Here is a 13,443-nt window from a genome sequence, read left to right as displayed (position 1 = left end):
TTTTGCTTCAATTAACATACAAGTGCTACTAACAGAGAAACTGATCTTCTTGTTGCTGGATGGCGATAAGGAGTTACACAAACGTCCAGTTTTTAGCTCAGCTGGAAGGATTTAAAATTCTCTTTTTTTTTTTTGATATAAATACTACTGGAGCTCCCATCGGGTACTTTTCCTTTTTCCAAACCTCACTGGAAATTCTTTTGAACCCTCCAAGGCTCTCCAAAGCTCAAAATGTCCTCTTTGCTCCAGGCATCTGACGGTTTGTTCTGTGCTGCCAGACGCAGAGTCGTTTGCCCCAGTACCACTCCTGGGTTACCCCGACTCGGGTCGGGGCCTAAACCCAACCCTGGACTTAATTTTGGACTCAGCCAAGTCGAAGGGAACACACAGACGATGCAGCGACAGGGATTTGTTAGGTTGAACAGCCCCAGAGCCCCAGGCCCACCCTCCCCCCTCTCCCCAAGTTACTTGGTGCTGTTTGAAAAAGTCTGGGTGTCACGAAGCAGTCTCTTCCCCCCAACAACAGAGTAAAAGCTCCACAGATTTCGCTGTCTACCTGGTGGTCAAGGTTAGGGCAGCAACAGGTGATGCTGCTTCCAGAAAAACATGGGGTGCTGTGAGAAGATTTTAGGATTGCTTCAGTCGCTTCCGTGGGGGTCCCAGAAAGGGACACTGTGCAGAGGCCAAGGAGCGATACGCCTCGGCCACCAAATGGGGGTGTGACACTACCATGGACTTCCAGCCTGAGGTCTCCATGACGTCAGAAGCGTGACTAGAAACAAGAGAGAATCAAACTGAAGTTATCAACTGAGGAGGAAAAGGATGAAGTAAATAGATTCTTTCCGTACGCCTGAGAAACCTGATATTTTTAGCGTACTCTTTTAGGGTGTATGTTAGATGTATTTCACCAAGATCTTGGCTCTGCTGGCACAACTGTATGTTAAATAGTCCTTCAACTTGAGTATGATAGAACCATAGAATTATTTCAGCTGGAAAAGACCTTTAAAAGGTCCAACCATTAACCTGACACTAAACCACGGCCTTCAGCACCACATCTCCATGGTTTTTAAACCTCTCTGGGGATGCAGACTCACCACGGCCATGGGCAGCCAGAGCTTTACAGGCTTTTCAGGGAAGAAATTTTTCCTAATGTTCAAACTAAACCTCCCCTGGCACAACTTAAGGCAGTTTCCTCTTGTCCCACCACTTGTTCTGTGGGAGAAGAGACTGACTGGCACCTGGCTCCAGCCTCCTGTCAGGGTGAAAAGCTCAAACAAGTTCCCAAGTGGAGAACAGGACACAATGCTCATCTACACTGACTCCTCAGAGCAGATGTATTTTAAATCAATATAGAAAGTATTGAGAAAAACTGTATTAACTGACAAATAGGGCTAAAAATGTTTCCAGACATCAAAGCAGTTGGTAGACATTTTACAACCACTGAAAGGTCTGTTACAGGTTGCCAATAGCCCCTCAATATCAGGGAGCACCTGATACTCTGCTACCTAAAAGTTCTTGATCTTAGGAAGAGATTCAGAGTAGCTCACAGAGACTCTGAAGAGTCCCTGGAGGACAAGAGTCATCTGCCCTCAGGGCAATGCCACTTCTGGGATGCCAGACAATTGAAGGATCACAACAGGTGAACCAAAAAAAAGAAAACTAACAGACAAGAATCTTGCCTGCATGTGGCAGTTCACAAGCTGTGAGCCCTGTTGCTAATAAACACTTTCCTCTAGATCTGTTGCATCCTGGAACAAAAGGAAACTCACTAGTTAATGAAGTCCACTGCTTGAGTTTTCAGTTGATCAGCACTATGTAGGTCAGCTAGGATGAGGATCTCAGCTGCATTCTCCACAGAGAGGTTACTGCACAGGGCGTCCTCACACATCACCTTCAGCCTCTCCAGGGCATACTGCAAGAGACAAGCCAGGGCAGGGTGAGAAAGGAGAAAACCCCTCACCAGGCCTCATGTGAAGCCTCACTTGTGCTCCTTCACTCCACAGTAACAAACTACTCTCCTATGCTCAACAGATCTCTTTGCTCTGCGCCTGAATGTACGCAAACGAGAAGTGACCAGCCAAAAAAAATAAATAAAATAATTAAAAATAAAAGAGAAGAATCATGATGTGCCCACCCTGAGGAAAGCAATGGAGAGGAAACATACCCACCAGAACTCTCATCCCGGCCTTCTGGTGTTACAGGTTTACTGGTGCTGTGTTCATGCTTTGGAATGAGAATTTCAGGTCACCTGCCATAATTACTACCTCAGTTACTCCACGGCACAGGATGCTACAGGCAAATCTTTATCCTTCCTCTGTTCCTGCATGACAGCACCAGCAGGGTTCAGGGGGAAGACCTACCTAGCAGTGAATGCTCCATAGGTGTTCCAGGGATGTTCAGGCAGTTCTCACTCACTTTCTTTGCCATTAATGACCTGCACCTTATTATCAGCCTTGCTCAAATATATCCTACTAGTTTAATACTAGAATGTTAAACACCCCTGAGTTCTTGTGGCTATCCAGCTGGAAACAAAACATCACAGCCTGTCTGTAATGCCCTGGCAAAAGCTCTGTTCTACCTTCACATCCTCAATCTAAGAGTTTTTACCATTCAGTTGTGCATTTGCCCCAACATTGTTAAGATCCACAGGGCTGGGCCATGTCCATGGTTTGCCAAATTCAAAGGATGTGCTTAGAAAAGTGCTGCCTAATAAGTGACACACTCTGCTTTCTGCAGCACATCAGGACATGTAGACACAGCCAAGATTTTCAAAAGCAACACAGTGGTGTTGGGCAGACCTCAAAAAGGTCAAGACTTGGGAAATTCCAAGTTGCTTGTTATCAATAAATGAAGCCCCAACTCCAATCCTCACTCTGCCATATCATAGGTGGGAACTGTGAGGCTGGGATACTTCTGAAAACCTTGGTATGTGTGGTCTGATTATGGGGTTGGCAGCTGTTTGGGTGAAACAAACTGAGTACTTCTGAGTAGTTCTGAATATTCCAGATCCCATGATTACATTTCAAAGGGATTAGGAGTCGATGCTAATGCAGTTATTACACGAGTAATAACATCAGCACTACATAAATTGTCCTAAAGATTAAACACAGTGAAGTCTCCTCAATGTTATGACTTCAAATTAACATTTCTTTAAAATAAAAAAAAAAGAAAATCTTTTCAGATTGTTGATTTTTTTTTTTAATCTGACAGATAACTGCACTTGAGAGTATCCTTCATATTGTTTATAAGGCTTTTTTGGATGACCTGGAGTACAAGTTCTTCAGCATGTGAGGCCAGCTCTGTCAACCTCAACAGAGAGCTGGTAACAAGCTCATTTGCATGATGACAGGAGTGCTTCCCTTATAAGCACTATTACTATAAATTGACTTTCTATTCTGATTGAGATTTTCATCTCATTGTGATTAAATTTAAGTGAATGATTTTAGATTATAAACCCATTTTTTCACTTAAGACTCGGTAGTAATTACTTCAACTGAGGCAGCTCATAACCAAGACAGTTTTCTCCCACCAGAACATCTGAGAAGGCAAATCAAATTTACTTGTTTAATCTGTATCAATAACTAAACCAGTTTCAAACAAGGGGCGAGCCATTAGTTTGTATTATTGTCTGTCAGGAGCTTAAAATGCAGCAAATGAAGCTTAAAATGAGTCCTTTTGTAAATTGAATATTCCCCTCCATGCGTGTACAGTTTTGACTTCGATTTTCACTACAAATAGCTCAGCTTCTAATTACATAGTTGGGCAAAAGTAGCCATTCTGGTCTCTCAGGTACCAAAATTTCCCCTTCCCCCCTTTCTTAATTACACTTTAAAAAAAAAAAAAAAACCCCAACACCCTTACCTAATAGCATCCTTACCCAAGAGGCTGAAATAGTATCTCCTGGGTTGAGAAGACGTGCTTTGTTTTGGGTTTGGTCTAATTACATATTTTCCCCAAGAGACAGGAGGAACTCAGAAGAAGCTGTTTCAGTCTCCTGAGTAAATATTAAATGTTTTATGTGCTTTCACGGAAGGTTTTTTTTTTATTTGTTTCAAACACAATGAGCTTAAAAGGAGAAAAACCTACATTAAAAGCCAGGAAACTCAAAGTTAAAGTCTACTCTGTCCTTAATGTACTGCTTCTTACTTACACTTGTCTCAGTTAAAGATGGTATGTGAGCATTCAATCAATACTCTTTAAATATTGAATAAAATATGTGGCAATGATTATAATCAGGCCAAGAAGCTCCTTGCACTATTTCCCCACTTGAATTCTAGTCGCAGTGGCCTAACAATGGCATATGGAGCATTTCACCTCTAAAATCAGCAGTTTTGATGAAGCCCAGGTCAGCAGTGACAGGGAATTTGATGGTGGTGGTTGCGTGGAACAAGGTTAACATGCATCCACATCTTAAAATCCACCACCCTAACTGGCACCCACAAGAGAATCCAAGGACTGAAGAAGCATGGAGACTGAACTACGGTCTCACCCCTAGAGGTGCTCCCTCCAGGTCAGAGTTGAGGCACATTGGCAGGGCAGTGTGGAGAATCTTGCACTGCTGCTACCCGTGCTGAACCTGTTCGATGGATAAATTCAGGACTTTAGTCTCCAGTGCTGTCAAACTGGCATCTTTCACCAGCACTAAGTTCACTTTTAAGAGAAAAAAAAAAAAAAAGGAAAAAAAAGAAAAAGGAAATACAATTTTGGTTATATATTACGAATTTTCAGTGGTGCAGAGCACTCTCTTCTGTCCTTGGTGCTGCAAAGGGAAGGAGGCAGTGGCTGCCTGGCTGGCAAGGCCACAGCACTGCGCCTGCTACACGGGGACTACCAGCAGCCTTCCAGTCAGACCATTCCAGACACCCCCCTGGCAAGGACCCTGCAAAACCACAGACTGGTTAGGCAACAGGGCTTCCTCCAGTGCACCCCTTCTCTCCATAAACAGCGGGGACTGCCACTGTGAAAAGAAAATAAACCACCCTTGGCTATCCATCACTCCAGAGCATCTCTTGAAGCTGCTGAGACCAGCCAGAGCAGAAGGAGAAGCAGGCCCTGCTTGCTGAAACAGAACACTACTTTTGAGACTGGGTAATAATCACACTAAAAAAAGTAACGCCAGGTCCACCTGGAAATTTTCTTCCAGCTCTTACTCTACATCATGCTGAATAGAGACGTCCTCTGAAATCTCCAGAAAATGCTTAAAAAAGAGCAGTAGAGACAGAAACTGCTGATTGGTATAGGTTGAGATATGGATCTACACAGCTATAGGTATCTTATATGTTTATCCTACCTTATACTACACCCAGGTTTACCTCTTAAGCCACAACCAATCCAAAGAAACTGCCCAAGCACAATGATCACATGGAACTCTTACTGCAGTGGTCTCCGAGGAGCAAAGCAAGGCACATGTCATTCCTGGTTCTCTGAACACCCCCTAAATCCCAACTGTACCTTGTCAGCAGCTGCCAGCAAGTCATCAGCCATTTTGTCAAGATTGGGTGCCTTCCCCGTGTAAATAAAGCACATCATTTCCTTAAATACTTCAGGCTCCACATCATTGATTTCAACCCGATTCTGTATCGGAAAAATGAAGCTTATTAAGATCCTGACAGGAGGCTAAAAGGCTTCAGTCTACCCAAGCTCTCTCAGTGTTCAGAAATTAGCTATAAACTATTTAGAATGTGTACTACTTGCAAAAAAAAAAAAAAAAGAAAAAAAAATAAAAGGAAAGAAAAAGATGTGGATGGAGTAAGAAAAATTCTAAAGTTGTGTTCCACATTCTCTACTTCTCCTCTTTCCCCAAGAGTAACAAAGGTAACAATTGCCTCCTTGATCCCTTTCTTCCTCCCCTCAGGACAGCTGAAGCAGAGACCTGCATCTAATGTGAGAAAAACAGTTAAAAGGTGACAACAGTCACAAACACTACCTATGAAAATCAGCTGACCAGAGAGGCTAAGAGATGACTGGAGAGCTACTGGCCTAGCTGGAGGAGTTTGTCCTCCTGCAGAACTTACCTTCTTGCTCTCTTCCATCTCGTGCTCGAACATGGCGCTGAAAACCGGGGAACGCGCTACGGCAGTGGGGAAAACAAAACACAGTTAGGAAGCTCTGGAACTCCTCAGCAGGAGCCAAGTGCAGCCCAACAACACCTCAATGTTGTCCTGCTGCTTAATACAGGAGAAGCTCTCCTGCTGCAGAGAGGTGAACTGGGTGTCACTAGTAAGGTACAGGCCCACGTAGCTTCAGACTGGGCATGGGAGAATTCATAATGCCCGTTCAAAACACCTCAATGTTGTCCTGCTGCTTAACGCAGGAGAAGCTCTCCTGCAGCAGAGCGGGTGAACTGGGTAGCACTAGTAAGGTACAGGCACAGTGTGGCCCACGGAGCTTCAGACTGGGTATGGGAGAATTCATAACGCCCTTTCAGTCGAGGCTGAGGAGGACAGGGGTGGTGAGGTATGTTCCTTGGCTTTACAAGAAAGTATTCCTCTGGAAAAGTGCTAACTTCTCCTTACAAATGCTTTAGGAACACTTTATAGCCACGAAAGATCCCATATTCCTCCCACCATCCTCACCATGGCAGGAGAGAGGCAATTAAAACCAGAGCAGGTATCTCCCCTCCTTGTAGCAGTTCACAAACCCACTCCTCTACTACAGCTCCACAGTTAAAACAGCTGCAGACGCCTCCTTTAAAAGCCAAAGGAACTCCAAGAAGGGCACTTGCCATGGTGTGGGTGTCTCCTAAGGCCCATCCAACTCAATACCGACCTGCCAGAATGGCTTTGTGAGCCTTGAACTCCTGGCCTGCCACGCACAGACAGCAGTCCGTGAAGCGCGAGTTCTCCCAGAGTCCTCCCAGCTCATCTGCCAAGCGGCACTCTGGCACCTTCACCATGTTCATGGTGTTCTGCCCGGAGATATTGACTGAGTCCTGCACCACACTCACCTGCAGGGGAAAAAGAAAGCAAACAACCCCAAATTTTTTTTAAAAAAAACACTTAAAACCAGTGATGTTGCTACAGGGAGTTTTTATTTCCAGGGTAGGTGAGGGGAAATGCAAAGCAACCCCCCCAGCTCTCGAGGAGAATCACTGTGTGATCTTCTCCGTTCTTAAAGCATCCTTGCTGCAATGCCCAAAGTCTCTTCCCTGCTCTCCAGTGGCCATCCCAAGTCCTAAATCACACCAGCAGATCTGCTTCTCAACCCCAAATTAACAGCACTTGTATGCCATTTAATCCTAACTTTATCAGATGTTTTCCTAAGGAAGTTGACCCTTATTTTTCTGCTTTTACAGACATCATACCTGACCTGGTTTTTTTCCTTCTATCAACACTCTGAAACCCTCCCCAATCAATAATGCAATACAGAGAAGAGGACAAATGAAAATGAAGTGCACAAAGAGCTTCTATAACCAAGCACTGCATCCACACGTGCAGGCAAGAGCAGAGTCTGACCCCCAGATGTCTTGCTGCTTCTGGTGTGACATTTCTTTGAGAGTTCAACACTTCCAGCACATTATAAAATAAAATGTGAAAAAGAAAAAAAAACCTTGAGCAGTAAGTCTAAGAAAAGCAGCTTTATGTCAAGTGATAAGGAAGATTTGGGGAGGGCAGGTAGATGTCTTATCACCTGGGTAGGCAGGAGCCATAGGTAGCCACACTGGCTGATGAAAAACCTCCACAAAGGGAACCATTCTGCACCTGTTCAGCACCAAACCAGGGCTGTGAAATGCACAGTAAATCAGATGCCTTCTACAGCAGGCTCCAATTAGAAAAGATCAGAGTGACTAATGCCACCCCACTATAACAAAGAATGAAGAAGGTGATTGACAGGCAAGCAGCCATGAGACCATTTCCTGGATTTGCTGTCAAGTTTGAGTTAAATTCTAGTTCTATTAATAACCAGTGGCCAAAGAACAATGGGCAGCAAAGGAAATTTCACAGTTATGTAAAAGGAGAAGGAAATTATGAAGGGAGAGAGATGACAAAAGCATCTCCTAAGGAATAAAAACTCTGCTGACAGCACATACCCTGACTCTTGAGAAACCTCCAGTGGGTTTCTGATGGCAGCCACATCTTGTATAAACTATAAAACACTCAAAATCAAACAAATAACAGATGTTGCTTGCCTGAGCACACTAATGATCAGCCAGAGCAAACGTGAGGAAGCAAATATTCTTCATCATTTGACAGCCACATCACCTTTTTGCCCTGTGATATGCAGACCAGCAACATGGACTCGAGGATGGATGAAAACTCAGATTCATTCCAAAGGAATTCTAAGATGTAGATCCCTTGCTGGAGTCCAAACACTGATTACAGATCAGCCAAAAGAGACTTGTGAACTGGATCTTAAATCAATCAATAAATTGTCTCTGTGTATGACAGGAAGTCAGTTATTTGCATGAGAATCTATCACATGGAGATTCAGAGGAGCTTTGACTGGTAGGCTCCAAGTGTTGACCAGCCTTGGAGGTCAAAATAGAGAAGAGGTTTTGCTTAAACTATTTCCAACATCCTAGCAAGGGAACCAATGCTACCCAGCACAGGAGAGAGCTATTCATAGAACTTTGGAAACACTGTTCTTCTTGGAGCTTTACCAGAATGGCATTTACCTAAGATGTTGGAATATAATTCAAACAGCAAAAATGTAACGCAGCTGGGATGTGAACAACGAATCCCACCTGCAAAACAGAGGTTGAAAAATCCCCAAACTGACAACTAAATGAGGTCAGGTTTGAAATGCTTGACAAGGAACATCGTTCTCTGCCTTAACAGCATTTTCAGCAAGACATTATGTGTCTCCCTGCACTGGACATGAGCTGAAAGCCAAAGGCTTTTTCCTTTTAACTTTACTAACACAAGAAGGTGCAGCAGAGATACTCAGCAACCTTTTGGTCTACAGGAAACTCCAATATATCCCCACATAACAAGCAGCTCAACATCTAGTATTGTCAAGTCCTGAAGAGTTTCTACCTACAGGACATGCTTGCTGGAAGTACAGATGTGAACAGCATCACTTGGCACCCATGGCCAGCAGGGAAGCATTAGGAGAGTAGGGCAGTTCATGTGCTGAGAGATGGACAAGCTCAGGGAAGAAAAAGAAAGACAGGAAAAAGGAGGGGGGAAAAAAAAAGCCCCAGCAAACCCAAGCTGTTGAGAGTTCTCACCAAACTGTTTCCAGAAAGCAAAACCTTCCCTTCTGCTATCACTAAACTTAGCACTCCTGACATGCTGGAGTGCAGAACAAAATGAAAGAGAAAACAGAAGATGCCACAGCTAGGTGAAGCCAGCAGCAAGTTTTCTCTTCATCCAGAACAAACAAAATCCCTGATGAAGCTTTGGAGGGGAGCAATTCAGTGGAGTGGAGTGCCTTAAGTTAGTGTCAGTTGCCAAGACTGGTGGTGGACTTCAGGTTTATCTACATCACACCTCACAAATCCCCTTCTCAGACATTAATTTTTGAGTTTCACTTCACAATTTTAAGTTTTTTTGGCTCTTTTACCAGGAGAGAAAGAGTAATTGCCAGACCTACAGAGGTGTCATCCAAGACACTGTCCCCTTTTCCTCCCACACTGCTACGGGTGTTCAAGGAAGGGCCCCCTCCAGGACAGCAATAATTTATTGGATACACATCTGTTAGGAGATGTTTGTTAATTTAAACATGTGTGTGCTTAGGGTGGCCAAACAAAACTGCAAAAACCACCCCCAAAACCTCAGCTGTCAACAACTCCAACTGATGCATTTCTTTCACTCCTGAAAGAAAACACAGCAAAAGAAAAGATTCCCATAAAAAACACTGCAGGAGATCCAAAGAGAACAAGTTGTTCTACCTGACTTCTGGCAGAAGTCACAGCTACAGGAGGGATTCTGAAGCTAAAAACACAATGGAAATAAGACAGCAGAAGCTCTGAAGACACTGAATTACAGAATTTAGATTTGTTTATTAAGGTTTCTAAACTGAAATCTCTGGTTTTAGAAAGAACTGTCTGCATCTTTGTCTGAAATCAGTAATAGTGAAATAATAATTTTGTAGGCAGTTGTAGAAAAAGACACAACAAACAGAAAATTGTGGTTACTATAAAATTTCTTTTTTTCCATTTTTTCATTGTTTTTTCTTTTCATTGTATAGGCACACTTAGGAAAATCCTGAGAACTCTTCTTTATGCAGCAGGCAAGTAATAGGTCTACTACAGAGCTACAGTTGGTTATTATCCCAAGTGAGTTCCAAATTAAGGAGCACAAACAGATGGATGATAACACTAAAGCAGAAGTGAAATGATCATCAAACACGCTTAATTCCTATCATCATCACAGGTAAAAGACAAATATAAGAGTAACACAAAATAAATGGAAGTGAAATGGGATGAATCACGCAGTGAAAAAGCCACCAGCCAGCAGCTCAAATAAAATCTAAGTGCCACACAAACATCCAGCATTTCTCCTGACACCTCTGACTCCTTAAAAGCAACGATGAAAAATAAGGTCACATCTACCTTTAATGGAACGGCTGCAGCACAGGACTTACCTCACAGAAGAGAGTGAGTTTGTCATCTGGAAGAAGTCCATTGGCCTCATCCAAAAGAAAGTCTCTTCTAATGAATTTTTTGAATCCCCAGTCCTTGCCTTGTACAAATCGATACGCTCGCTGGCTCTCTGAAAGATGCAGAGCTTCAAACACCAGCTCGAGCAAACAGCACAACTGACCCCAGCAGGGAGGAAGAGTTTTTAACTCACCCATTGCTTTTGTCTCTTCTCCTTTAGCATTCAGGATGGAGAATTTGAACTTGGCTCGAACTTCACTTTTTGGACAGCTCACCAGCAGCAGATAGAGGGATAGATAATCTTTACTTTCTTCATCCAAGCCTTTCGGGTTCACACGCAAACACCTGTAGGAGCAGGGATCTGAATGAGATGGCAGGAACAGTTTTTGGCAGGTCATTCATAGCTTTCAAAGAAAGGGCATTGTAGAATTTTCACAATAAAGCACACAGCAAACAAATCCTGTTTCACAGCCACTGAACCATAAGGAAATAATAGGTAGGTAAATAAAGTGGAACCCTGCGTTACAGTCAGCCTCGCTCTGTGACAAGAGGAGAATATACAGGCAGTAACTAGGGGCAAACCTGTCAAGAACACCCCACCAAACAACAAAAAACACAGAGGAAAAGAGGAGGGGGGCACAGTTTAACTGAAAAGGTGAAGAGCACCCTGGATGTCAACTTTTACAAAAGGCAAGTGAAAGAAATAGCAGAACGGAGGCAACAAATTTGAGCCAGTGCAACAAATCCAGAGAAATAGTAGATAAAATTCCACAGGAAGCAATCAAAAGGAAAAAATGGATTTATGGGAGGCTGATAGTTTCTAAAAAACATAATACTAGGGCAAAATAGAGAAAACTACTCCTGTGTGAAGAAAAAAAAGATAGTGCAGGAAGAGGGTAACTCATTAGCACTTCCATGACCTGAAACTCGACACAGAGTCTAACAAGAAGCTAAAACTAGGCCAAATGACTAACAGCTCAAACACACAAGGACAAAAAAAATCAGACAGATCTAGACATTAAAATGAGATCTGACTAGCAAAGGTTCTGAAGGTAAGTAATTTAATAACCAAAAGCAGTCCAAGGAAGCACAGGTCTGCCACCCAAAGGAAGGGAACACAAATTGTATCTCCCACACACTAAATTTAGTGGCTGGTTTGCCACAATCTTTACTAAGGAGGTTTCAAGAAAAATATTAAAATACTTTACATCAGGAACAAGGGATAAAATAAGAAACTAGGTGTCCATGGATCTACTAGTCAGGCAAGACACATATCTCCCACACACTAAATTTAGTGGCCGATTTGCCACAATCTATACTAAGGAGGTTTCAAGAAAAATACTAAAATACTTTACATCAGAAACAAGGGATAAAATAAGAAACCAGGTGTCCATGGATCTACTAGTAAGGCAAGACAGACATTCTGTCCAAAGTTCACTCTGAGTTACTGGAAATCACTTGAGAACTCAGGGGAGATAAGAAAGGTTTTCGAGGAAAGGAAAAGGGAAAAAAATTATCTTTAAGAAGCAGAAACTCCTGGGCAGGAGGAGTTACAGAAGACAGAGATGACTGAAGTAATAGTGTTAAGTCTCTGAATTCACAAAAAGCTGCCAGAAAAAGAAAGGTAATACAGTAGCAATGCTCTGAAATTGCAGGATATGGAGTGACTGAAACTGGGAGGCTGAAATAGAGCTTGAAGACACTGGCTGTGGATTCTCATCAGCTTGTAAGAACTGTTAAGATAAATATCAGCCAGAAACACCCCAACTTAAGACTTTTAACAGTCCTCCACAGCACACCTCTGCTTCGAGGCAGGATGTAGTCTCCCTCCCAGCTCTGATTTCTATGACGTCTGAGTTTTTCCATTCTCAGAGAAATGCTGCAATCTGCCAGCTCCTCACATTTGTTCTGTGTGTCCAAACACCATGCTGAAGCAGCAGCACCTTCTCCCTCTGCACTGGATGGCCATCCAAGGCAGCAAGAACCCGTGTGCAGTACAAGGATTTTTTTTTTTTAATATGAAGCCAAATTTCTTTCAGACACTTGTATGAACAGGGTGAACCTCTCTGTGTTATTTCTTACCATTTGAGTTTATCATTGGCTCCAGATGAAAAGGTTGAGCTTTTGATGACCTCACCCATTTCTTCTCGGCAGAAGCTAAAGTTGTTTATGGTCCACATGTAGGAAAACTTCACCACTTTGATCTTAAAACAGAGGATAATAGGCAGTTTAAGGTTATGCTCATTCACCCTGGTCATCTTAAAAGGCAAAAAGTGACAAAAAAAAACCCCAAGCACATGACAAAGAGTCTGGAAATGGCTGGCAGTGGCAGCTGGACCACTCCAACTTCTCTAACTGCCCCCTCCACAGTTCCACCAAGGGCTGAGGGCCACATTCTGCTGTTGCCTTGCTGAATGCTCACCCGATGCTGCCTGCAAACCCAGCCTCTGAACTTGTTTTGAATCAATTTCTTACCACAGGTCCTGACTGTGCTGCATGAAGAGCATCTCAGGGGTGTGTGGACTCACCTGGGTGTAGCACCAGCTCTCTGCTACAGGCCCACTCGACATTTCTGCCGGAGGAGGAGGACTTGGCACCCTTGACATCGCCAGTTTGGAGATTAAACAGGATTCCACAGCTCAGCAGAAGAAATTTATAACGGATCTTCACCCTGTCAGTCCACAAAAAGAGGGGAAAAAAATCAAAAAGAGGAAAAAAAAACAACACAAAACTAAGAACGAAGGGAAAGAAACCTTCAGGAGTGCTGTTGAATCTCATGGGACACCAGTGAAAGTCATCATGCTCTCTCCCTCCCCCCCAAAATATGATGTTACACTTCAACATTTCCAAGTGTTCCCATATGTTTCTGAAGAGCGGATATACCACCTCCACTCACTCTT

At 43.2% G+C, this 13,443-nt stretch overlaps 1 protein-coding gene across 1 annotated transcript; it reads right to left on the bottom strand.

Annotated features, from left to right (window-relative positions):
* Positions 1-311: 311 nt before the first annotated feature.
* SPOP (speckle-type POZ protein) lies at positions 312-13,149 on the bottom strand. Its single transcript, XM_008946819.1, has 9 exons — positions 13,072-13,149; positions 12,626-12,747; positions 10,737-10,888; positions 10,528-10,655; positions 6,769-6,946; positions 6,015-6,070; positions 5,452-5,574; positions 1,770-1,912; positions 312-772 (listed from the first exon to the last, which is right to left on the bottom strand). The coding sequence occupies exons 1-9, from the start codon at positions 13,147-13,149 to the stop codon at positions 628-630; spliced, it is 1,125 nt and encodes a 374-aa protein (XP_008945067.1). The 3' UTR covers positions 312-627.
* Positions 13,150-13,443: the final 294 nt, after the last annotated feature.

This window comes from Merops nubicus, unplaced genomic scaffold (genome assembly GCF_000691845.1).
Source record: "Merops nubicus isolate BGI_N331 unplaced genomic scaffold, ASM69184v1 scaffold7419, whole genome shotgun sequence".
NCBI classification, from domain to species: domain Eukaryota; kingdom Metazoa; phylum Chordata; class Aves; order Coraciiformes; family Meropidae; genus Merops; species Merops nubicus.
This window is presented reverse-complemented; position numbering and strand designations above follow the sequence as displayed.